Below are 27,484 nucleotides of genomic sequence, written 5' to 3'. Positions count from 1 at the left end.
GACTTCTAGAGTCCTGACTTTGGCTAAGGCAGAGATCTCTGAACCATTAAATTGTGTTTGTGTAACATAAAACATGGTAGCAAACTACTGTTCCTTTTATTTAGAGGGATGCTGTGGGTGTGGTGGACACTAAGAGTTTTAATGACTCCCATCCATATTTAGCTGCCACCTGGACACCCCAACCGCATGTCCCATAGGTAGGTTGAGGAACAAACATGTCCTTTCTGGAGCAAAATCCTGAGTACGTCTCCTCCCCTTCTAATTTTTTTTTTCTGCAGTCAGTAATTTCCCTTCATCTTCCAGATAAATTCTTTATTTCCTATCATGTCTTACAGGATGCATTATGCTTTTAAATCTGTCTTTTGATTATCACATCTTTCTGCTCTGTCAGAAAATCTAAATTATTTTTGTAGTATTTATTTGGCAAATATTTATCGAATACTCACTATATGATAAACATTCTTCTAGGCACTTTATACAGTGATAAACAAAATAGACAGAAAAAAGTTCATAAAATACATTGTCCATTATTAACTCAACATTGTTGTTACTTATCTCATCCGTCTTATCTTACCACTTATCACTTTCCATATTTTATATAATCCAGTATCACAAGTACTCATGTTTACTATAAATATAGTCATAAATAAAAAGTCTAAACTGGAGTCTTGATACAAATCTGTACATTAAAATGAGGATTCTATGTCACCTGGGCCTAATGCCATAGGAATAAGGAATATGTTAAAAATTAAGTGTTGTTTACTTGACTTATTGTTTCAAAACATAAAGGGCAGTGCTTCCTAATAGACAAGAACAAAAATTGTTAAGCCAAGTTGCCCATATTCTCTGCTTGAGCTATCTAGCGCATACATGATTTTAAATAAAATTTCTCACCAAAAATTAGGAGTAATAATAGAACCTACCTCATAGGGTTATTTTTAGGACTAGCTATGCTAATATAAGAGTATATGGTCGAATATAAAAATAACGTAAGTTGAAGTGGTTGTAGTTAACAGGTATTGTTATCAACAAATACACAAGTGTGTCCTTTCCCAGGTATAGGTAGAAGCCCAAGCACAAAAGAGAAATGTTTACTCAGCCACAGAGTATTACATAAATACAATTCTGATCTTCATAAGTGTATAAGAAGCTTCAGAGAGGGGCGCCTGGGTGGCTCAGTGGGTTAAAGCCTCTACCTTCGGCTCAGGTCATGATCCCAGGGTCCTGGGATCGAGCCCCGCATCGGGCTCTCTGCTCAGCAGGGAGCCTGCTTCCCTCTCTCTCTCTGCCTGCCTCTCTGCCTACTTGTGATCTCTGTCTGTCAAATAAATAAATAAAATCTTAAAAAAAAAGAAGCTTCAGAGATAAAAATATCAGATTTATTCTAAGAATTTTGTTGTAAAAATCTTGCTATTTTAGTAAATTCAGAATAAATCATGGCAATGAATTTATCAGTGAATTAAGGTATATGCAGAATTACAAGAAATGGTTCCCAAATCATTCAAGTATCTTTTATGAGTGTTTACCTTTGGTTTTATAACTTAACATCTGTATTAAAATAGTACTATATGAAATTAATTGACATTTTCCCCATATAAATGTCATTCCCTCAAAAGCGTAAGTATGGGCCATTGGAAAAGATGATTCAATTAGAAAGTGATCGATAATTTACAAAGAAGTTTTCTCCCAAAAGTTGGCCAACATGAGTTCATAAAATTTAGACTGTAGAAAATATCTATTTATATTACTAATTTCATTGTTTCACTTATTTAAAATTATATCTAAGATAATATGCTAATTGAGGAATCATGCTGTTCTGTTCTCATTTTATGAAATTATTTTGTTCCACGTATTTCTATGCATTTTTGATAGGAGAATGTTCAACATTATTTAAACTAAATTTGGTGTCACCACTGTTCATCATTTTAACTTTGCTCTTTCTGAAAATTAAAGGCAAAACCAAAAATACTCACTTACATAGAATAAGGACAGTTATATTTTGTGGCTTTGGCATATATTTGCTCTCACCACCTACTCACAGTTTGCTTCTTTAAGTGAGCTTTAAAAGGTATATTGGGGTGCCTGGGTGGCTCAATCGTTAAGTGTCTGCCTTCAGCTCAGGTCATGATCCCAGGGTACTGGGATCGAGCTCCTCATCGGGCTCCCTGCTCAGCAGCAAACCTCTTCTCCCTCTCCCACTCCCCCTGCTTGTGTTCCTTCTCTCTTGCTGTGTCTCTCTTTGTCAAATAAATAAATACAATCTTAAAAACAAAAAGCAAAAAAACAAAACTAAGACACTTCCTTTCTCCCCTCTTTAAAATAAATAAATAAATAAATAAATAAATGGTATATATCTATATGTCATAAATACATATATATCATATGTAATAACAGAAAAAACACACACATATATAAAACTTGGAATTTTAAGTTTATTCTTCTAAGTATAATTTATAGGATAAAGATAATTTTGTACAAAGCATACAAATCCTAGAAAGTTTGGATTTGGGGATCAACAATTTAGAATTAATATGCAGCTACAATTTGTGTGGTCTTTTATCCACACAATTTGTGTGGATATATATATATATATATATATATATATATATAAATATAAAATATATAATATATAATATAATATTATTATTATAATATAATAATAATATTATATTATATATTATATATAATATATTATATATATATATAATTATAACCACAATTTGTGTGGTTATTTTATCGCTAATATTCATTCTTTGTTTGCCTAGAAAATAAATTTTAATGGTCCTTGCAGAGTATTTGGAACTTGAGTTTCTAAAGGACTTACCAGCAATTGTATTAATTAAACACTTCTATTTTTCCTGACTTTGGTGTACAACTCCTAATGCAAGATCACAGCCTCTATGTAGCTCTCTTCCCAAGTACTTATGTGAGTTCCCAGAGTCTCATTGCATTTTCAATAACAAATCTAATTCAGCCAATATGAACTCTCAACCAAACAATGCTGTGAGTTGTCTGTGCACCTCCATTTTCCTGGAGCCTTGTAGCACTAGGTGACACAGACACAGCTCTGCTAGCCACTGAGAAGTAAGACCTTTTCTGAAACTCCTCAGCAAAGCATTACCTCTAAGATCTCTCGCTCTTGGGTTGTTTGTCAGTAAGTAGAAAGTAATAGTTCCCTCCCAGTTCTGCTATGGAAGGAGAGTAAAGCTTCTGTCTGCAATTTGAAAAGTGCTTTAAATAAAATACATCTCTCAATTTTTCCTTAAACCTCTCTTTGAAAAATAACAACAGAAAACAAGCCAGTCAGGAAACATATGGGCCAAAAGACAAATTGAATGACAACTTGTTATACTTAGAAGCATTCCCCAATTTTTATCCCTGAAATTTGCTAGGAAATTTCTCCCTTGCTCCCTTCTTCCCAGGTCCTGAAACAAATGAGAGGTCCCCAATTCCTGAAACCAAGCCAAATCTGGATCTCATATTTGGCTCCAGCTGGGTATTCCGCTTTACTTCCTTGTCCACACCAATATTTGTAAGATCTTACTAGCTTGTACATAATGGATTAACTCCACTAGTTACTCACAGATAATAACAGCATCTAATTGTTTCTCTAGTTTCTCTTTTACTAGAGAAAAATGAACTTAATAAATGACATTTCAGAGCAAACTTTATGCACACAGGTGCTTCTGTACCATAATATAGAAATATCATTAAAATATTATGTTTATAGTATTTAGTAGGAGTGACATGAAGCTGAATATTCTCGCTCTTTCAGTAACATGAAATACAAAATATAAACATTTTATTCTAAGTAAATCCAGTAAGACCTTATGTTAAATACTGTATACTTAAGCAGGCTGAACTCTCAGGATGGGAATTAGGGTCAGGATTAAAATTAGTACAGAGCCATGCAGTTTTTGAATACATTGTTGCTATTTTTAATGATAAGCTTATATCAGTGTGCTGGCAAATGAAGTATTAATAGCATCAGATAATTTAAATATTGATTCTTCCAGGATATTTAAGAAATAGAATATATCCATATTCTCCTCCCTGGTTTGTCAACATTTTAAATATCTGTTGGCTTTTGATCTTAAGTGAAGTCAATATGCAAAAATATTTTACTTATGAATGAGCACGCTTGTCCTGCACTGCTCTGGACCAGTTCCAAAGTCAAACCATAGAGATCAAGGTATTTCTACGATCCATAAATCACAGTATTTCTACAATCTCCAATGCAGAAAAGAAAATATACAGTATAGAATGAAATCATTTCATACATTACTTCAAACACCTATTTCATGGACTTGCCAACTACTTTTATAGTTTAGCAAAGTAAAAACCTTCTAACGGTGGTTTTCCTAAGGTGGAGGAGCTGGAACTCTTGGGGTCCCAGGAGTGTGCTTGGGATGGTTTGCGCTATAGGAGGTGTTTGTAGGGTAAAGACTGTGTGCTCACATTTTTAACTCAGAAATGATTTTAAAAAGATTTCAAGAAAAAGCATTCTCTTCTACTCATGCCCACGAACTAATTCTGATGAGTAATTCTGTCGGACCAAGCAGAATGTGGCCTGTGGTAAGTTTAAATTCAGATAGGTTTGATACTTGCTAGCTCTGAGGGCTTACCCATGTTTCTTTACCTCTTTGAAGAGCAGTCTTCCCTTCTCTAAATTGAAATAACTCTACCTACCTCATAAAGTTCTTATAAGGATAATGGATATAAAAGGTGCAAAGGGTTTCTGCCATAGGTTAGAACTAAATAAATACTTTTTTTCCCCCTTAGTCCACAAAATAGTCTATAGTAAAAATATTTCAATACCAATATTTGGTGCAATTTCATTAGTGAGAATAACCGTGGAATCACTATATTCCTCAAGAGTGTCCTTTTACTGTTAGGTTATAGTACCTCAGGTTTTATCAAGACCTTATAGCTACCTTTTGTGGTTTAAAAAGCCATGAGTTATTTCAGAAATAAATATGGATCATAAATCAATCGTATTTTGAGGATCAGCTTATGATCTTTATGCCTTTATTCCTTCCAGTGTGAAAATTGATGCTTTCTATTGTGGGACTTTTGTTCTCTTGGTTTCAAGATTTCTTTTCTGGCTTTCTAAAAACAGCAAAATATCCAAAATATGAAATTCACTGTATTAAGTCCATCGGATCACAATTGTCCACACCCAACTTGTAATAAGTAATTACCTAAAGCACGTGGTTAAAAAGGGTATTTTCAGTCCTCAAATTACTAGGACCATTAATGCTTAGATTGCATCAAGAGCTAAAAAAGCCTAGCCATATTTTTTGACAGTTTATTCTGTGGTTGAATTATAGTATCACTAAGTAACACACTTTTCAAACTGCAAATTGCCTTAATGTTGAATGCTTTTCTCTAACTGGTGTGAAGAGGTGGTATTCTAATTTTATTTCCCCCACAATTACTATGTCAGCTCGCTTAGAGATACAGCAAGGATAGACTGATAGAGCTTTATGTAAGAGTTGTGCATCTAAAATGTTATACTATATAATAGGATTTATGTGTATTATTTCTTAAGGAAAAATATATTTATAAAGATGAGTGCTTCCAAAACAAAACAAAACAAAACTCCCTATTTCTTTTAAATTACTGTAAAATGTAAAAGTTAGTGTGGAAGCAGTGAGTTTTTTGTTTGTTAATTTGTTTTAATTTGCTGCTTCTGTAAGGTTTAGCAATCTTGAATGGACTGGATACTTCTATGGGTATAGAAACAATCCTTCAATATCACCATAACCGTATCAAACACTAAAATATCAATTAGAATTTTGTGAATATTGTATCTTTAAGACCTTGGTGAGCAATTTGAAGTGGCTGTTCACTATGCCTAGTGGCAGATTTTTCTAAAGATTTTTTGTAAACAGACGAAATTGGGCAAAAGGTACAGTCCTGTCCTTTGAAAAGAAAAAAAAAGGGGGGGAAAGCAATGTATTTTGAGCCAATGAAAATGCAAAAAGTCATTGCTTACCAGATCTAGCAAGTCAAATGAGGCTTGCTTATGAAATTATAAACTCTTACAGAGGTCAACTTTAAAAATCAGTCCATAAAATTTTCTATAATTTAGGACTGAATTGTGACCTATTATACAGATTTTAGAATTAGTTGACATCTACAAAAACTAACATGTACAGCTTCCTTCTTTGCTGTCATCTTGTAGAATTATTATATTCTGTAGAAAACATTGTGTTAAAATTATAGAAAAACAAATATAATTCAGGGCATCATAGCAATATGCAATGATCAATGAAAGTATAATCAGCAATGGGATTTTACTCAAACTTTTTTTTTTAAAGATCTTATTTATTTATTTGAAAAAGAGAGAGTGCACAAGTGGTGGGGTGTGGGGGGAGGGCTGGGAAAACAAAAAGCAGACTCCCCACAGAGCAGGGAACCTGCTGCAGAGGTTTAATCCCAGCACCCTGAGATTGTGACCTGAGCCAAAGGCAGATGCTTAACCAACTGCGCCACACAGGTGCCCCCTCAATAATTTTTTATTCACAATTTATTCAATCAATATTTTTTAAATACCTTCAGTGTGCTAGGCACTGTTATGCAGAGGAGGTACAAGGAGGCACAGACATGTGGTTTTACCCAGCTGACATTTATAATCTAGTTGTGGGAAGAAATAGTAAAAAATTTACAGCCATATATGGAATTCAACCCTGTGATAAATGCTATGAAAAAATAGGATATCATGAGAAAATTTAACAGTGGGATCTATCTTAGATTGTGACATCAAGGAAGCCATCACTGAAGCAATTAACATTCAACTTCAAATATAAGGTTCAAGGGGCACATGGACTGCTCAAGCGGTTATGCACCTGCCTTGAGCTCTAGCCCAGTGTTAGGCTCCCTGCTCAGTGGGGAGCCTGCTTCTCCCTTGTGCTCTACTTCTTTTTTCCCCTGCTCAGGTTCTCTCTGTCTTAAATGAATAAATTTTAAAAAAGAGAAAGAAAGAAAGGAAAAAAGGAAGAAAGAAGGGAAGGAAGGAAGGAGGGAAGGAAGGAAGGAAGGAAGGAAGACAAGGTTCAAGTTAATCAAGTGGAGAGGAGAGGGATAGGATTGCAAGATTCTGGACCAAAGTCATAGCATCTGCTAAAGACCCAAAACAGAAAAGAACTATAGATCTAAGTATGGTGAAGGTGAAAGGAATTAAAAAGATACTGACCATATCATGGTAGGGACTCAAGCAGAGGGAATGCATAATATGATAATATTTTAAGAGGATCCCCCTGATTATTCTGTGTCCAATGCATTGAATGGTGTAGTTGAATTTATTTAGAATTATGTTGCATTAGTCCAGGAAAGAGGATAATGTCTCAAACTGGATTGTTCCTGGTGGCAATTGAAAGGTGTCTGTGGGCTTGGGATGTATTCTAAGGATAGAATTAACTGTGACTTACTAAATTTTGCACTTTTCTGTTGATTTTTCTGTAGTTAAAATCTCAACAGTGTCTTAGTCAGAACATTAAAATTGCTTGAACAAGCTATGTGCTCTGGTTCTTCAGAAAAGATGGCTAGTGCTACTTACACACACACACACACACACACACACACACACACACCATTAAAGTAAGCAAACATGCAAAATTCACCTTTTGGCTCTTTCCTAGCAGATCTGCTCTGCAGAATCCCCTTAACCTTGTTTGTTAGTCAATATGTGGTCATCAACAAACCTTGAACATGAATTCTTTGTAGTCACTATGTGGTCATCAACAAACCTTGAACATGAATTCTCAGATTAACATTCAACAGGTTCTGAACTTAAAGCTTTTAAGATTCCTGCAGATGTTATTCATCTTTCAGTGACGAAGTATGGTATTTCAAGGATGTAGACATTTTTTCAGTAAGAAAAACAGTTAATAACTCATAGCTATACCTGCATTTTTACAGGTAAACAAACAAATTGTAAAGTACTGTTATAAGGATTTCGGAGAAGTAGAGATACCGGTGTGAAGGAAAAACAGATTTTAATACTCAAGGGAATGTTAATGATTAGCGTCCTTTCTAGACCATGCCATTTGGAAGAGTACATTTTTGCCTATGAAAATATTCCAGATAATGTTAAAATTGCATTAAGCATTCAATCACTTGGTCAGTATATACTAAGCTTGAAAATTGTAATGCTGATTGCTAATTTTCGTGTGGGAGGATGTAAAGAAAAATACAGGATTCTATACATGTATTTTAAGTCAGGGCAGACAAGCAGATTGAACATTTCAAGCCTGGTTATCCACCTTTAGGTGAAAAGGTTAGTTACAAGTAAGGATTAAGTCTTGATATTGTTATACAGAGTCCCTTTAACAAAAGAAATTGAGCCGTTCTTGAAAGGATTAACATTTTATGGGTCAGGATGGAGGACTATGACTTTCATTCAAATAAATATATAAGGAAAAAATCCTATAGCTAGAACACACAGCTGGCGAAAAACATCATATTCCCACATACATTTCATGTCTTTTTGACATGTGTATCTTCACTGTATACAGACTTATATGCATACAAACTTTCCCACAGAAACATGCCACATACGTAGAATTGGAATGTGTATTTTACAAATAATCCCCTCACAGACAATTCAGGCAATAAATACAAAGCAAAGTAATATAGCTATCTTTTCCTGTGGCTCACTCAATTATGAAACATTAATCTAAATAATTTTTAATAGATTATTTTGTAAATACTTTCAAGTCATAGAATGGCCCACAGAATGCTATCATAGCTCTAACAATAGCATTTTAAGGGTCACACTTTAAGAGGTTTGTGATTACCTGTCAGGAGGGAAAGTTTGGAAAATGTACTTTTCTGCTATAAGGCTCACAGATGGACCCTTTAAACTTGAACTGAATCCAAATAACTGAGTAGTCATGATACTCTGGTCACTTCAGGAAATATAAACCCCATTATTTCTTTTTTTTCCCCTGACACCTCATGTAAATACTGGTAACCATTGATTCCAGAGGATGATATGAAACAAAAATGAAAAAAAAAAAAAAATCCCACAATAAATTTACAAAATTCCAATTGGAAAGGATTGTCTAGAAACCTTAAAAAGTTGGAATCACTATAATGTCCTCAGAAAGAAAAGACTTTGAATATATTTAGATGTTGCATCATTCTTTTTCTTTTTAAGTTAGCTTAAGAAATATTTAGAAGTAGGTATTTTACATGTGGTGTTACAGAGGCAAAGAAATTCATAGACTCTTGCCAGTAGCTCCATCATAAATCAGATGTGGACTTAATATGGTTTCTGAATCTTCCTTGGGTTGGAAGCTTTCTGAGGTTTCTGAATCTTCCTTAACCCTAGAGTTAAAATGGATGTATTTGAAAGTAATTATATTTTGTTGCTTCAATGTCAGAAAAACATTATTAATATAACTTTAACAAAATCTTGGATCTCATCAGCAAATAGAATACACACTTTAAACACTTTTCGTGGATAAAGTAGAGTAGAAATATATTTAAACCATTTTGACTTCAATCTTTTTCATCTTCCCCTATGTAATTAAAATAACCTAATGAGCATACAGAAGAAGGAAGTGTTAAAGCTGAGAAGCCTGCATTTGGTAACTTACTAAGGGCATATTTGATACCAGTTGACACAATTTCTAATCTTCTACTCAAGAGAAATTCCCAAAGTGGAAAAGATGCCCTATTTGAGGTCGAGTGTTTTTTGTCAGGTTGTTTGGGAAGAACAAGGCACACCTGGCCAAAACACATCAGCCTCTTAAAATATAGAAGCTGCGGACTAGGAAGGTATAGAGTTGGTGAAAGCTAAAATACATTCAAATAGTCTCAGAAACTTTGGAGTAATTTAAAAAAAAAATTCTATGAAAATCTAATGGGACTTGAGCACATTTGAGTCTAATTAAAAGAGACACTATTTTATGTAGTCCTGGTTATGCTGATCCAGCCATAGGAAGAATCCTGCATAATGAAATCTTGCATGGGAAAGAGTGTTGATAGATAGAGGTCTTGAGTTGGAAGTATGAGGTCACTGGTTTATATCCTGAGGAGAAAACCTGGACATATTCCATGAAAAACAGCTGCTTTTGTAAAATGTAATGTCTTGCACACAAATGGAATTAAACCGGCTACTGTCATTTTAAGGATTCCACAAGTCTCAAAGAGAGGTGGACATTTGGACTCAGTGCTGCTTGAGCATGAAAATATAATTTTCCTTGACATAAATCAATAACGAAGAAAATACACTGCAGTCAGAGTACATACTTTATGACTTGAATTATTTACATTTATTGAGACTTGCTTTATGGCTTAGAATATGGACTATCTGTGTTTTGTATTTATTTGAAATGGCTGTATATTGTATTCTTGTTTATTAGAGGTATTCTACAAATGTCAACTAGGTCAAGAAGGTTGATAATCTGTATCCTTTATGCATCTTTACCCTATACATGTACATTTGGAAGGATGGTCTATCAATTATTTGAAAAGGATTGTTGATATCTCTGAATATAAAAGTGGATTTGCCTGCTTCTCTGTATAGTTCTATCAGTTTTTACTTCATGTATTTTGAAGCCTTTTAATCAGGTGAATAAATATTTCCAACTGTCATGTCCGTTTTAAAAAAGAAATAAAAGTGCAGGGTTTTTTTTTCCCGTCAGCCCTTGTAGAATTCCGGAGATCTCGCGAGATTTGGCTTCCTCAGAGAAGTGCAGCGAGGTCGGCCTTGGTTTCTCTGTTCTGTGAGACTGTTCTGAGGCCGGTTTTATTTCACCTGTCTCACCCTGCCCGCCTTCTGTTTTTTTTTGTTTTTTTTTTTTTAAGTGGTGGCGCGTCCTACTATTTCAGCGTATTTACAAGGATATATTATTTTATCATTTTAACAAAGAATAATTTTTTTAAAAAAACCCAGAACACCGCCCATGCCGTGGTTTTAGCTCCTGAATGGTTGTTTCCTATGGCCGGGGTGACCCGTCAGAGAGACCCGGGCTGTCTCCTGGTAGGTAATTCACCCTCCCGCCTGCACCTGTGGGGGAGGGGCGTGGGTGCTCGTGCTATGTCTCCCCGTCCCTGCGGCCCCGGGAGCTGGTCTGGTGGTTCAGGAGTCACCGGAGCAGTAAACCACTGCAGAGAGCTGAGGGAAATGGGCAGGTTGTTCTAAGGCCCCGCTGTAGATATGTCACCTTGGGGCATCCAGCAGGGGCTCAAAAAGTGGAATTTGGAAGTCCCTTTCTGAGCCGTCTTCCCTGGAGGTTTTGTACAAACCCTTCTTGTGCCAGGGACAACGCTGTGTTTAACGAGCATTTCAGGGTAGTCAGCCAGTACCCCCGTAGGCATGATTGGGCAATGTGGTGGTCCCAGAATTTGGTCCCGGTCTGCAAGGGTTGATGAGAAGAGCAGGCAGGGCATTCAGTAGCGTCCTCAGTGTGAGTTCCAGGCCTGACTGGGCCACTGCGTGGCTTTGAGATCTGGATATTGTCCTCTTAGCACTGGGGCTTGGCTATCAGACTGTGCTGCTCACAAGGCTTCCTTCCCCCACCATGCTGGCGGGAACGCGCCTTACCCTTCAGAAAGGCCTGCGGGCTTGGCTGGCGCGCAGATTCTGAATGCGCTGGCCAATTAGCCAAGTCCGCCGGGAGTGCAGGAGCGAGGAATGACAGTGAGTGCGCTAAGAAGTTGTCATCTCCCATCTCAGTGCTAGTCAAGCCCACTTCTACTCGCACAGCGAAGCATTGCGAGACAAGGACATCCGCTGATGGCCAGCATGCAGCCCCGTGGCCACAGCCTTGTCAAGTGCCGTGAAGACCCAGCCAACACCTCAACACCCAGGGTCCTCAATACCCAGGACCAGTTGCCCTCATTCACTGGGCCAGCTCTGGAAAGACTCCTCACTCTCACCAAAACAGGTGGACACACTCTTAGTCCCAAGGCCTGTATATATCAGAGTAATGATCTATCTGTGTGTTTATATCTGATACATATTACAATATATACAATGGCTATACAATATATACTGTTTTACAAGAAAGACTTGGCCCAAAATGTACAGATACTGATATATTTTAAAACCAGAAAGAAAGACAAAAAAAAAAAAAAAAAAAAGAGAGAGAGAGAGAGAACTCTTTTAAAACTTACAGAAAGCATAGAGTGACTTATGTTTTATTTTTCAGTTCTAGGGATAGGATTGCAGTTGTAGGAAACTAGCCAATATTTTTATTCAGACAATGCCTATTAGTCAGTTTTAGCTGAATTAGATACTAAATACTTGTTACACCAATTTTATAACCTTTCTTAGTTTCTTTTTACCTTACATAGTTTTTCTTTAGTTTGGAAATTTATATTAAAAATAAGTTAAGGGGCACCTGGGTGGCTCAGTGAGTTAAGCCTCTGCCTTCTGCTCAGGTCATGAACTCGGGGTCCTGGGAAGGAGCCCTGCATCCCGCTCCCTGCTCAGTGGGGATCCCCCCACCACCATCTGCTTCTCTGCCTACTTGTGATCTCTGTCAAATAAATAAAATCTTTAAAAAAAATAAAAATAAGTTAAAATCATACTAAGGAATCTATCAAAAACATGCAGCATCATTATTACAACACTGTTACCTGCCAAAAATACAAAACATTGAAGAAACAGTAGAGCACAAAGAAATTGGTCTGCTTTTTTTTTTTTTAAGAATAATTAGCCTAGAAAATGTCTATCATTTAAAAACAATTCCCACCAAACTATTTTCCCCATTTAACAGTCCAGTATTTATTAGTAAGTCATATTTATAGTAATCAAAGTGTGCCATTAATATGATAGTATCTCTCTAAATATTTCTTGAAAATTGGAGTGCTTTTGTATAAAAAGACTCTATATCATACAAGGTTGAGAAACATTGAATTTAATAAAGTTTCCTTAGGCAAATTTCCTCACAGCAAGACTTCCAAAAGGCTTTAAGGTGTTAATTTGAAGTCTAGTGTAATGAGAAATGCAGTATTCTCTCAAACTCAACTTCTCATGGAATACTTTATTCCATAGAGCATCAAAGCAAATTAGCTTTATGGAACATACCAGTGTTCATTCATTCATTAATATGTGTGTTTGCTTTCATTTGGCAAAGAAATAGCTTTACAAGTTATTATCTAGATAATTAGTTATCTAGTTAGTATCTAGATAATGGCATATAAATGTCACAGAAAATATTTTCTAGTATTTGTTTGGGATATTCAAGATATACCCAAATTTCTGTTTACCAACGATAAGAAATACTGTAGAAGGTAGGGAGAAAATAAGAGGCTGTATAATTAAAATTAAATTTCACTAAAGTAAATTTTGAACTTCAAATAGTATATGTACATTAAAGGGGAAGTTCATGGTAGTATTAATTAATAAAACAAAAATACATTTAATAAAAGATTGGCCATAAAAATAGTGTAAGGTCAAATGCAAGAATCCATTTAAGCATATGGATTAAAAAGTGCACCTTTTCTTTTATGCATTTATCCCTTTGGTAAGAAAATATGCTTTTTTATCCCTATTTTGTTGCCCTCACATGATTTTAAGGTATGAGTTCTAAGGTCAGTGATAACTTTGCTGCAATGTATTATTAAATCAATGTGTGTATTTTTTCTGAATGTTACAAATCAACTACTGATAGTTCAAAAGCTCTCTCTTTCTTTGATGTCTACAAAGATGATAACCAACTGTATGTATGTGGATGAGGTGCTTTCCTGATAGACCGTCTTTTAACTGCATGTCTGTTGATAATTGGTACTTTTGCAATAAGAGCATTTTCAACTACCTGAATCAAGACTTTCACTGCAATATCATTTACTGGTTCCTGACAGCTAATGAAGTGGCAAAGCAGGGCTGATAAACTCCAGAGCCTATCAAGAGGGTTGAGTGTAACATTTTTTAGATTCTGATTTACTAAATGAGGTGGAAGTCATTAAGTTCATCAAACAAACTCAGCTATGAACTTTTAAACTAATTTCTTGAGTTTTTAAAGGAGAAGTAATTTCTTCCCTTTGAGTAATTAGAAATGATAGAACAAATAGTTGTAATTAGGAAAGCTAGAATTTTTTTTTTATTTTGTAATTCTAGTTTCTACCACTTTTTGAGTATTATCAGTAGTGGCATTTAGCCTAACAAGACACAAATGCCTGTTTTAGATAATTGCCTTTAAAGAAAGTATAAAATTAAAGTAAATATTTAAAATCTTGGAAATCTTATTAAAGATGTACTGCCACTTTGGGACATAGCAAAACACAAAGTCTGAGTTTCCAAAGCAAGTTTCATGAGGTGGGAGTATGTAGGTTATTGTTTTCATAACAATTTATTAATTTGAAGAGAATTTTTAAAAATAAATACCTAGTTTTGAAGAAATATTCCAATTTTAAAGATGAAAAATTATTTTCAATTGCTTAATCCAAAACTTAGCAATAACACTAATATTATAAATGATTGGTAGAGATACTCTCCTTTTAACTATTTACACGCCAAATAAAAAGTATCAGGAAAATGAAAGAATTTAGAAATTGGTGACCTTAGATAATGTTATATGATTCTTTCATACTCACACTGAACTGCAATGATTAGAACTTAATACCACTAACACTTCTCTTCTGACTAAAGGCACGTTTTACCTCTATTATTCTCTATTCAAACTAACGGGAGAGTGTCATTTTAAATGTGTATTAAGTCAGAGATTAAAAGGAGATCATATTTCATTCTAAGCAATGTTTATTATTTATCATTCATTCTAATACTTTCATTAGTGTTTTGGCTTGGGGTTTTTTGTTGTTGATGTAAGAGGGAAACGATAACATTTTTGATGAAGTATAGAAAGAAGTTTAAGAAGAAATTAACTTATGCTGCTTTCTTTGCACATTCTAAAAGAGGTAAATCTAGTTCTGAATTAGACTTTTGTTCTTGTGGGGATAAATGTCTGTGTCCTGCACTGGTCTAGGGAATATTTAGTGTCTGCTGTCCTGTTCAGCCCAGAGATGTGCTTGATTTTAATGGGCCCTGGGAAAGCAAGAATTTTCAACAAACATTCTGGATTCTTAGCTTCATCCTAGGCAATCACTGAGTTGTCCTTAGGGCTCTTAAACCAAACCTGGCTCACATTATCTTTAATTTCAATCCCAGAACATTTGTAAACATGATCTAATCTTAGAATACACTTATAGCAGAATATGCTTGGAAAACAAAAATTGAACAATTTCAACTTGTCTTATTTCCTATATAAGATAAAATTCTTAAATTATATTTTTTACCAAGTAGATTTTAGAACTAATACCATGAGGTTTTTTTGGCAAAAAAAAAGAAAGTATTTGGACAGAGCAGATTATAGGAAAACTAAAATCTCCCAAATTATCTATATAATAATCCCATCTACTTCTTTGTTTTGTGTATGTCGAAAAATTATAAAATGTCAATGAATTCTTATGTGCGTACTTCATTAAACCATCTGAATTCCTCTGCTTAAAAAATTCTGAAATGTGTCCACTCCAAAATTAAACACATTATTAGGGGAAACATATTTATAGTGTGTCATCATAAATAGGATATTATTGTTACTAAGATTGGAATGGCCTCAGAACACATTGTATGGTTTTATCTAGAGATCTTTTGAGTTCATTGATTTTTCAACACCCTCTGCTCCCATCTCTGTTCCATCCCTCTACAGGGAAATCTGATTCAAATAAAATCCTGTTATGGGCAAGCCAGAAGCTTTTGTAATCAATCTATTCTAGTTAAAGGAGTGGGACATGCCTAGGTATGCTGTATGAATGCCTTCCCTGTTTACCCCCCACCACCACCACCATAAAGACAGTCAAATAAGCTTTCAGGTGAACAACTTCTACTTCTTTAACTGAAAAACTCAAATTGTCTGTGTTTGTAACACCCAAGCACCATGCAGTTTAGAGAATGAAGAGACTAGAGTGGGAAGGGGAGCAAGATAAATTATGGTAATCTAACCCAGATGCAATTTTACATGCTCTAAACATGTCCCTTTTATCCACCTAATCAGAAATGCCATCTGTTCATTCATTTGATAAACTTATAGTAAATACCTTTTGTTAACTAAATCTATGGTTTCAGTAATTCCTACCACCATCCACACAACCCTGCTCCTCTGATTTGGTTATTTGATTGATCCTTGAGACTGTCCATATGATCTGGACTTCCTTTTGACCTTCTCTCTCTTCCAACTCTAAGAAATAGATTCTTATCTCGATCAAAAAGAGACATCTATGAACACTGAAATAAATACATTCTCCAGAATGTTCACACTTGAATGTATCAGTTTTTGTCCATGAATAAGGAAGGTTTCTTTCCTCCCATAAATATATCTTGGGGTGGAAATGATGGAAAAATACTGATGAAATACTCAGTGTCTTTCTTAAGTAAAAACTCATTTGCTCAGCATTAGAAAAATTCAAATAAATCATTCTTAAGCAGTTTAACACAATTCTTATAGTGGGCGTATATAACAGATAACAGGTAACAAGTGGTTCATAGCTTTTTCATTCTCCGTATGTGAATATTTTCCACTGTTTTCTTACTGGAAAAATGAAGTTAGCAATTTGTAAATGTCAGAAAACATTTGCTTCCTTATAGATATGTGTAATATGATAGTTATTTGAAAAAGACCCTGAAACATATGCTATGGTACCTGTAAATAATTGACCAGGACTGCCTGAAAGAAATTAGACGTTCAGTTGTATTAGTTAGGTAAGCCTCTTTTTGTTCTCTTTAACTTTGCTAATGATAATTCAATGCTTGTTTCTCATAGGCATTTAATGAACACTGACTGGTAATATAAAGCTGCCTGTAGAGAAACCTTATAAATAATTAAGACATAAGGACAATCAAAAACAAAGTTTCAATCTCTATATTACTTGCCTATCACCCCATGCACTAAATTAAACCAGTGTGAATTATAAAAGAAGGATCTACACTTTAATTGGAAATTTTTAGTGACTAATCATCTTGCACAGAAATGAGTGATCAGTTGCAATGCATAGTTATATTAATCACTTTTATTCATATTAAAACATTTAGTTGCTTTATGTAATACATTTAAATTCATTTTTATTTTTCCAAGGAGAAGTAAAGATTACAGATTATGTATGTATCATGCATTAGTTTTTTATACATTGTTAGCAACCTTTATGTTTCAACTATGTATTTTACAAAAACTTACCAAGGATCAGGCAGCAAAAAATTAGGAGAGAAATTAAAGTCATAGTTTTTCTAGAAATTTATTAAGAAAGAACATTAAACTAAGAGCCAAGAGAATTTAATAGAAACCTGACCTCTGCAGCTGTTTATGCTTTTTGTAAATGGAAGTGATCAGACTTCATACTCTAAAGATTTTTTAGATATCAAATTCAATAATTAATTAAGTGTATGGTTAACCATTTCTTCTACAGATAACACATATGGCACTTTGCTAACTTTATATCTAAGAGGACTAAATATCATATCCATGCAAATGAGTGGCATGCAATTAAAACATTAGTGTATGTTGCGATCAGAGTGGATGGGACATCAGAAGAGGGAGTAGCACCTGCTAATTCTCAAGGCTTTCATTGGAGCATGAGAACAGGGAAAGTAAAATGGAAGCAAGGAGGGGGCAGACCAGGTTTAGAGAAGAGTAAATTTGCCATTTCTGATAGAATTCTAAGAACTTACAGAGACAGGCATAAAATAAGATAGCAGAGGAAAATTAGGGACTATGCCTTTATCAGGGACCCTCGTCCAAGGTAACAGTGGTGAGTTCAGGCTCCTTAAAAGTATTGCATTTTTGAAATATGCTCTGGTCACTTTGTATGGTCATGCCTTGAAGAATATATTGAAGTTGAGAGAAATTGAGATAGGGAACCAGTTAAACTATTGCAATTGCAGTAGTTTTTGTGTTTAATATTACTAGTTAAATAAAAGCCTGAAAACTTGATTCATGTGGTTGTTGTATGTAAAATGACCATAATTGTACTTAGCATAAAGAATTTTAAAAATCAGCCAGTTTATTATAATTTTATAGCCAGGTTGTAAATAATTTAGGGTTTAGATGGCATAATTTTATTAGTCATTTGAAGGGAGCATGTAACTAATTAGAAAAGCTAGAATATAATCTGAATGCAATATATAGTGCTACATTTGCTTTTTTAATAGATGCTTCTTACTATTTACCTGAGTTTTTGTTGAGATGTTTGTTGTTATTTACTTTACCTGAGTTTCGTTTACCTTAGTTTTATTTACTTTACCTGAGTTTTGTTACTATTTACTTTACCTGAGTTTTTTTAAACAGTTAAGCTGTTTTAAATAATATTTATTGAGATATTTGTTTTTATGTGCCAGTAATAGGTATATGCCAGGAAAATGTTTCAGAACTAGAAAAACAAAAATAAATAACAGCATATTTGAACTCTAGAAAGGGAGTTTAAGAGATGAAACAGCGATTAATCTACGTTTGTACATGGCACTGTGTTTTACAAAGGAAAGCATAGTACATTGTCCTTAAAAGGTTGGGAGAGGCTTGACCTAGATCCTCAAAGGTGAGTAGATTCCCCTATGCACCTGAGGATGAAAATTTGAGAGCACTGGGAGAATAGAGAGCCCCTAGGCTGTGGTAACTATAGATAGAATACCCTTGAGTTAATTGAAGATAATCCTTCGTGTGTATGTGGTTAGAAGTATACCTTGAATACAGGTGTTAGTTGTGATGATGATGATGATGGTGGTGATGGTGGTGATGTCACCTTTGTACTTTAGCTGCACTTTCCTCTCTTTATGGACATTTTCCAATAACTCAATAGTCATATAGATTCCTAGAGTTTATTTCAGTAATAAAGTATTTGAGGATGAAAATTTTATGATTTGTTAACTATTTGGTTACTAACTCTGTACTACCTAAATATATGAAGGTATGTGCTAGATTTTAGCATTCTATCTGAAAATATTTCATGCTTTTGCTATATTGGGTATATTCTCTTAAAAATTTATGGTTTGATATTTCTCCCTCTCTTCATTTAAGATGAATATGTTTCTCTATTTTATTATTTTCTTTTCCTCTTTTTCCCGTGAGATTCAAAGGAAAGGGATAGAGTAAAAGTGCCTTTTTTCTCAACAGTAACAAAATCTTCTGTTAGTGATAATATGGTTTGTTGGGGTAAACCTATAGAGGGAGTTCAGCTAGAAGATGATTATAATAATCAAAGGAATTATGATGATTTGAATTATGGCAATGACTGAGGATGTAAGCAAAAGAAAATACACAATAAATTATTACAGGTTGATACAAAACTGAGGTAATAGAATGAATCTGTGGATGATGAAGAGGTTCTGGTCCATGATCATTTGGGTCAATGATACCTGCGACCAGTTTTAAAACATACAGAAAGGCGATGATGTCAGTAATGGAAAGAAGAAAAGGGAGTGAATTCTCTCCAAGTCACAACTCTCAGATATCTGTGCACTATCTGAATAGAGGTTTCTGATAAACCTTTGTGTGGCCTTCAGAGGGAAATCTGTCTTGGAAGATAGACATTTAAGACATGTAAAATACTACTAGTGACAAAAGAAACACTTGTAGAGAAGATTACCCATGGAGTTACTACTGTGCAAAATAGTTAAAGTTCAGAGCATTTAAAATAATATAAAGATTTAAGACATAGAATGGGGTAAGAGCAAAAGAACCTGGTGTCCTGGTGTCAGATGGGAGTGGGTATCTTGACTTCACACCACACTAGTTCTGTGACCTAGGATATTCCCAATATCTATCTGAGTAACTTTCCTCGTGAGAAAAAATGGGAATGAAAACTGTTACCTCACAGTGTTGTTGTTGTGGGAGACTAATGAATATACCTAGAAACCATTCAGCAGCTCTTGATATGGAATGCTCTTCCCCATCTCATTCAGCTGGTCAAGGGCTTACAAAGTCTTACACATTTTTTTAAGGCCAGGTTTAATTGTCAAGCACTTTCTCCAAGGATTATCTACTTTTCCTGGACGCATTAATTTTTCCCTTCTGTTACATTTCTTAGCTCTTATTATTCTCATTTTTGTTCATTTGGTTTTTGCTTCTCTGAGGGCATTTGTTGCACCTCCATCAAGGTTTTATTAATCTTTATATTCCACATAGTTGTTAGCCATTTGCCCATGTGTAACACATATAAAAGGACTGGATATATGTTGAATTAGATTAGATGATAAGGAAGTAACTCTCCACACATATTTTTCACATTATGAAAAGAATAAAAAACAGAAAAACAGATTAATATTGCAGGTAGGCCTGCTATTGATGTTTTACAAGCATATTGAGGAAAACTATATTTGAGGAAAAATATACTGTCCTTCCCTGGCAGGGTGGTTCATTGTGTGGCATCAAGCAGCTTAGAAGCTGGGCTTGAGCTGGTAATGGACCTTCACTTTTCTGAAGCACAAGTGTGAGCACTTTATCCCTTGATCTGGGAGTCTGCCCAAGTCAAGAAGCTGATTATTCACATTATCTACAAATAAGAAGCATCTGTCAGAGGAGAGTCCTGGCATAAATTCAATGTGTTGGGAGACATTAGAGATCAGACTATTAGCAAATAAAAAGAAAAGAGTTGGAAGAACTTTGAGAAATGTTCTAGGCAAAGGTGGTGGGATTGTGTTTATATAGAGAGTTGTGTGGCCTCTGGCATGGTCTGAGAAAGTAGTAAGGTAAAAGTTACTCTCAGGTCAGAATGTTTAAATTTGGTACTTATTTTGAGTGTTTACTGATACTGAAATTAGAAGATAGATATTTCAGGGCCCCTGGGTGGCTCAGTGGGTTAAGCCTCTGCCTTCGGCTCAGGTCATGATTTCAGGGTCCTTGGATTCGGCCCCACATTGGGCTGTCTGCTCGGCAAAGGAGCCTGCTTCCCCCCTCTTTCTGCCTGCTGCTCTGCCTATTTGTGATCTCTCTCTGTCAAGTAAATAAATCAAATCCTTAAAAAAAAAAAAAAAGATGAAGAAGAAGATAGATTTCTCTAAGTATATTTGAATAATACCTACCAAACTTTGTTAATGGAGAAAATATATTCAGCATCACTAAAGAAATAAAAGCATGTAGACATCCACGAATATTGACTCTATCTATGTAGTAGCAAGATGCACTGGCTAGAAATGCTAGGAACAGAGTTCATCGTTGACAGTTTATCTTAGAGGAGTAGTTGCCAAATAGAAGTCTGTGGAAAGTTATTACCCTTCTCTGTGATAGTTTTAAAATCAAGTCCTTGGACAGGCGCCTGGGTGGCTCAGTCAGCTGAGCATCCAACTCTTGATTTCTGCTCAGGTCATGATCTTGGGGTCCCTGGGATTGAGTGAGCCCTGCCTCTGGCTCCCTCAGCAGGGAGTCTGCTTCTCTCTCTCTTCCCTCTTCCTGGTTGCACTCTCTCTCTTAAATAAAAAAATAAATCTTTAAAAAAGTAAAATAGAAGAAATCTTGGAATAAAAATAAAGTAGTAAAAATAAGGTAAATTTTTCTACAATATAAATTAATTCATATCTAAGAATTATCTTTTGTGTTTTCTTCCTCCTCTTTTTATTACTTTAATAAAATACCTCCTTTTTTGTATGAAATGATATGATAGTCAATAGTACTTGTTTCTGTTATTTTTATAATGAAACAAAAAATGACCAACTTTTATTTTAGCTCCTATTTTGCTTTGGAAATATTTTTGGTTTATGAAATTTAGGAAGCACTAAAATGTGAGATCCAAAACTTTGGACTTTAATGAACTTTCCAATATTTACAAATATCTGGATGTAATCATCATTTAGTCAAAATATTTGACTTCATCTAGATCCAGCTTTAACTTCTTTAAATGGGATCTTTGACTGTTCTATGAAAGGACAAAGTTCAAGTCATGGAAAAAGGGCGTAAGTCTAAAGCCATGAATGAATACAGACAATTAATTTGAATCCAGAAACTGGTAGGGTCCTATTACCATTCACGCTATAAAATTTAGAAGAAGGGTAAGAAAAAGGAGAAAGAGAGAGAGAGAGAGAATGAGAAATGGAAGTCGGAAATATGAAAAACAGTGTGACTGTTGTTTGGATTTGAAGGTCAGGCAGTTCTTCATCCTACTATAAAAATGTCTAACTCTGGGCAGTCTTGCATTCTAGAAATTTATTGATTTTATTGCCTTTTGAGAATATGACCCGGTTTTTGTAATATAATCATCTGTAGAAATCTATTTTTATCCTAAAGATAATCCGTCTGCAGGAACATTTCAGCTTTATTATGTAGAGATAAGTAGTCATGTATGATTTTGATATAAATTCTCCCATCTTTTTTCTTTTTATGTATTAAAATAAACATTTAGGAAGAGCGTCAGTTCATAAAATAATTTTTCAAATTCTTGAATAATGTACTGATAGTGCATTAAAACACTGTTTTTTTTCTTCAACTGTGGCTACATTAGAGACTATGATAAATTCAGAAAAAAGATCTGAAAATTTATAAATAAATAGAATGAGAATTAGAATTGACTCATTAGGGAAGATCATGGTTCTTTTTCCCTAATTAGTTGGTGGGATACCTTCTTTTCTCAGTTGTAAAGAAATATAAAATCCCTGGTAGGGAGGTACCATGAGGGTCTCAAAAAGACTCTTTTCTCAGTTATAAAGAGATTAAAATTCCTCATAGGTAGAAATTGGATTTAAAAGGAATAATTAAGCAAAATCAAGTATATTTGAAAGTGATGGAAAACACAGCTGATAACCCATAATCCAGGAAAATACTGCCTTTTTGTTTAATGAAATGATCTAGTAACATTTTTTTTAAGGTGTTGTTTGTTTCCATTGTGATCTCATACATAAACCACTGCAGACTTCTCTAAGTTGTCTGTATTGAGGAACCAGTGATTCTCACTGCACAAATTTACAAAATTTAACCTGTAACTTATTTTTCAATTGGGTGAATATTTTCATTGTTTGGAATTACAATATAGATATGCATTACATTTATTATTTAAAATTTAGGTTACAGGGGCACCTAGGTGGCTCAGTGGGTTAATCCTCTGCCTTCAGCTTAGGTCATGCTCTCAGGGTCCTAGGATCAAGCCCCACATTGGGCTCTCTGCTCAGCAGGGAGCCTGCTTCCCCCTCTCTTTTTGCCTGCCTCTCTGCCTACTTGTGATCTCTCTGTGTAATAAATAAATAAAATCTTTAAAAAATTAAAAATAATAAAATTTAGGTTACAGAAGTTGGCAAACAAAAAATATTTCACTGTTCTTAAAATGGCATTTATATTTAATATTAAGGTAAACGAAAGAACATATTGCTCTTCTTATTTTTCCCTTCACCAGGCAAAATTGTAGTGTTAACAAGTTAGCATATTTGGTAGAAAAGTAATTTTTCAGTATGCTCCATCTGGACCTTAATTTCCTACTTCTAGTCAAGAATGTTGATCATATTAATGTTTTACCTCTACTTATTCACATAGGTGATTGTGTGCTTAACTATGTAAACAATTGTTCTAGGTATTTTACATGAATTATCTAACTTCACCTTCATAATAACTCTTAGAAGATGTATTATTAAACCCCCTTTTCCAAAAACTGAGGCCCAGGTAGCATAAGGAGTTCATCCTACTTTGCATAGCTAGTAAGTACTATGTTCTGACCTATACCTGGGTGACTCCATGTTCTGTAGATATAGTAGTTGTCTTCCTGTAACTACTTCCCCTTGATGCTTAGAGCTCCCTTATGTAACTTCTATGTGTTTCCAATTAAAATCCACCTTTGTGTCTTTTAAGGAATCCTCCTGTTGCTTAATATTTATATAAATGTCTTGGTTTAGACCCAGCTGACATTTTTTTCAGTTTGCCTAACTCCCTATGTATTTGATTTCTCTTGTATTAGAGTAGAATTATTATAGATTTTAGAATTGGAAGGAGTGTTGAAGGGTATCTGCTCTATTTGATAATTAGTATCTTTTTTAACAGCTATTCAGTCAGTCAGTGAACATATCCAGTAACGTAGCCCCTGCTTCTCGTAGTGGTCCTTTCTGTCCTCACACAGCTCAGAGTACGTGAAATTTCAGTCTTCTATTGATCTCTGTAGCATTGATTATTTGCAGTTATTGGGATACTGGCAAGGGGCTGAGATTTAAATTCAGATACCATGTAGTGAATTCTGTTTTTTCTCTTTGAAAACTAATTAGCTCTCATTTATTTCAGATATAACTCGTGAATGAAATTCTCTCTCCATCTCTCCTTCCTTCCTTCCCCCCTTTTTCCTTCCTTCCTTCCTCCCTCCTTTTTTTTTTTTTTTTTTTTTTTTTTTTGGTGGGGTGTGGGGAAGGATAAGGCTAGTCCAATATTTTACTGTTTTTCATGAGTGAATTAGAAAATCATCTTTTAATAATTTGTTAATTCTTGTATTTTTATGTATTAGGTGGATGGATAGATAAATCAATAGATAGAAATGGACATTCAATTTAATATTTACTGACTGGTAACAAGGAAAAGAAATCATGTGAGTTGTGAATAGTGAGCTATTAATTCTGTATTTCCTGATGTGGGGAATGTTAATTCTGGCAAATAAGTCATTTATATGAATGATTGACAGTGTGATAGAAGCAATCAGTAATTTAAGCAAACATTATAAAGAAATTATTTCTATGAGAATTTCTTGGAGCATGCATTTGAACTAGCTCTTAAGAATCAATACTTTTTGTTAAGGTGGTGTATCATTGTAGATGTCAGAAACAATGGAAGCAAAGGCTAAAAAGTGGCAAATGCAGAGCACGTTTTCCTATAGGATGCAAGACATGAGGGAGGAATATTGGGTTAGGGTCTAAATTCAAATGGTAGTGGCCTGGCTAAGTTAAGGAGTTTGAACTTTATCTTCCCTTGAATTAGCATTTTTGGTAATATGGAGAAGGCAGTAGGAGAAATCAATAAAGAAGGGAAATTTGTCAAAGGGTTAATGACCTGGGGTCAGGGCTGGGACAGAGGAAGGGTCTGCATTGCTGCTTCCTGTCCTTGGAAAACACATTCTACATTTTGTGGATGTTGATGAAAGGGTTCTACTATTTGTGCATTGGAAAAATCTGAATCATTGATTCAGGACACAGTTTGGAGAATCCTCAAATTTCTATCCCATGGAAGGGAGTTTGTGGTGGCATATATACATAATATTTTTGAAGCCAATATTTAAAGAAAACCTCTTTGGTGATTCTCAACAACTGCCTTTCTAAAGCAAAAGTGGACTTATAATTAACATTATTATTATTTTTTTAAAAATCTTTTTCTCACTTATGTATAGGTCTGAAAGTTCAGCATTTGCCCCTTTATAGCTAAAACAAATAAAAGAATGATAATAAACTGAAAAATTTGAAGTCAGATAGTAAAATTCATATAACTTATGTTTTCATAAAAACCTAACTTGGTTTCTCTATATATGTCAGTAGCAAAATATTACAAAAGACTTAGGTGGTAGAATTAATGATTTCATGGTCAAAAAGACATGTAAAAATTCGTCACTGAAAGGAAGCCCTACGGGTGCCTAGGTGACTCAGTTAAGCATCTCTTCTGCTCAGGTCATGATTCCAGGGTCCTGGGATTGAGCCCCACATTGGGCTCCCTGCTCAGCAGGGAGTCTGCATCTCCCTCTCTCTCTACCTCTCACCCTGCTCATGCTCTCTGTATATATATCTCAAATGAATTTAAAAAAAAAAAAAGGCTCAAACAACTAGGAGTTTAAAATGTTTCCCCCACACTACCTCTGCTCTTTTGGCCCCTATGCTTATCCTTCTAGATAGCGACTTGGAACAGATGAAACCCCTTAAAAAAGTCTTTGTAAAATTAAAGACATTTTATATACAATGCTGAGCATTTCTTTCTATCATTGCACGCAGAGAGATTCCATTAGACTAGTTGCGTGATGAGGTATTTCTGTCCCTTTCTTTTGAAGGAGTGTGTGGTCTTGAGTATGAAATCAGCAAACTAATGGGTGTGATTTCCTTTTCAATGAAGTGTTTAAAAAAAAAAAAAAAAGGCTCCTGTATATTTCTTAGTACCATCAATAAGAACAACCACTGATTGGTAACTACAGCAGGCAGTAGTTAGATTGCCATGTACCAATAGCCCATGCTCATGTAGGACCTCACATTAACACCCAATGTCTTGCTTTGTTACCTTGCAGAAATGTTGGAATCCAACAATGTGATCACTTTCAATGGCTTGGCCAACAGCTCCAGTTATCATACCTTCCTTTTGGATGAGGAACGGAGTAGGCTGTATGTTGGAGCAAAGGATCACATATTTTCATTCAACCTGGTTAATATCAAGGATTTTCAAAAGGTATCTTTATTCTAATATATACACTGTAGTTCTTTGAAAACATCTCAACCTATTTAACAGTTAATTCTCTAGCTATTTAACAGTGTGACAACTGGAAAAATTGTTAAAATTATTATTTTATCTTTTCAGATGCAAGTAAAAGTAATGCACTGATTGGTTTATCACAAATCAATGGATGCAGTAAACCATAAAAATCATCAAGGAAGAAACTGTAGTATTTTTCAATGATCATTATAACTTCAGCTTGTCCTTCCATATTTATATAATTTTTGCTGCATAAAACTAAATATCTGAATCATTATAGACATATATCATAATTAATGTCATGTGTGAAATGATGTATATATATGTATGTATAAATTTATACATCTCTTGGGGAGGGGGGCACCTGGGTTGCTCAGTGGGTTAACCTCTGCCTTTGGCTCAGGTCATGATCTCAGGGTCCTGGGATCAAGCCCTGCATGGGGCTCTCTGCCACTGGGGAGCCTGGTTCCCCCTCTCTGCCTGCCTCTCTGCCTGCTTGTGATCTCTCTTTCTCTGTCAAATAAAATAAAATAAAAATATTTAAGAAAAAAATATTTAAACATCTCTCTGTAGTACCAACAAATGTGGAGTTCACCAGTCATCATACACATGCCTAATCTGGTGTGTCACCTGTTTTGTAAAATGTTTTTTGGAACAGAGACACTGTCAGCCATTTACATATTGTCTATGTTTGCTTTCATTCAACAATGGCAGAATTGAATAGTTCTGATAGAGATCATCTGGCTCACAGAGCCTAAAATATTTACTATCTGGCCTTTTACACACACAGTTTGCCAAACCCTCATCTAGAAGATCAGTTTTCCATGTGAAGTTTTTACAAATGTGGTCATTTAGACACTAGAAGTCTATTGGCTTTATCCTTATTCTTTATAGTGTTTCTGGCTTATTAATAACTTATATACAGTTCAGAAAATAAAAATGGATTGAAAAATTAGTGGAAATTATGCTACTGAGTCCATATGCTACGTTCAAAGTCAGTCATTTTTTCACAGTATTTCTAGTCCTAATTCTCTGAGGGACAAAGATCTTTTATGCAGTAGCTTTTGTAAGAGTGCTAGTATAACATTTTTTAAGAGTACATTCACGTCAGTTTTTATGTATGTTAATTTTGCTTCTTAACA

The 27,484-nt window shown here is 34.8% G+C and overlaps 1 protein-coding gene across 7 annotated transcripts in view; it reads left to right on the top strand.

The window, feature by feature from the left end:
• Window positions 1-27,484, top strand: part of SEMA3A (semaphorin 3A) — a 469,586-nt gene that overhangs the window by 284,471 nt on the left and 157,631 nt on the right. For 6 of the 7 annotated variants that reach the window (XM_047695665.1, XM_047695666.1, XM_047695667.1 and 3 more), the window contains one exon: window positions 26,161-26,318. In XM_047695665.1, coding sequence (XP_047551621.1) covers window positions 26,161-26,318 — 158 coding nt within the window. Of the gene's footprint in view, window positions 1-10,894; window positions 10,994-26,160; window positions 26,319-27,484 lie in introns of those variants that run through there. The other variant, XM_047695670.1, reaches the window with a different exon arrangement.

Source organism: Lutra lutra, chromosome 11 (assembly GCF_902655055.1).
Source record: "Lutra lutra chromosome 11, mLutLut1.2, whole genome shotgun sequence".
NCBI classification, from domain to species: Eukaryota; Metazoa; Chordata; class Mammalia; order Carnivora; family Mustelidae; genus Lutra; species Lutra lutra.
The sequence above is the reverse complement of the archived record's forward strand: the minus strand, read 5'-3'. Positions and strand labels throughout refer to the sequence as shown.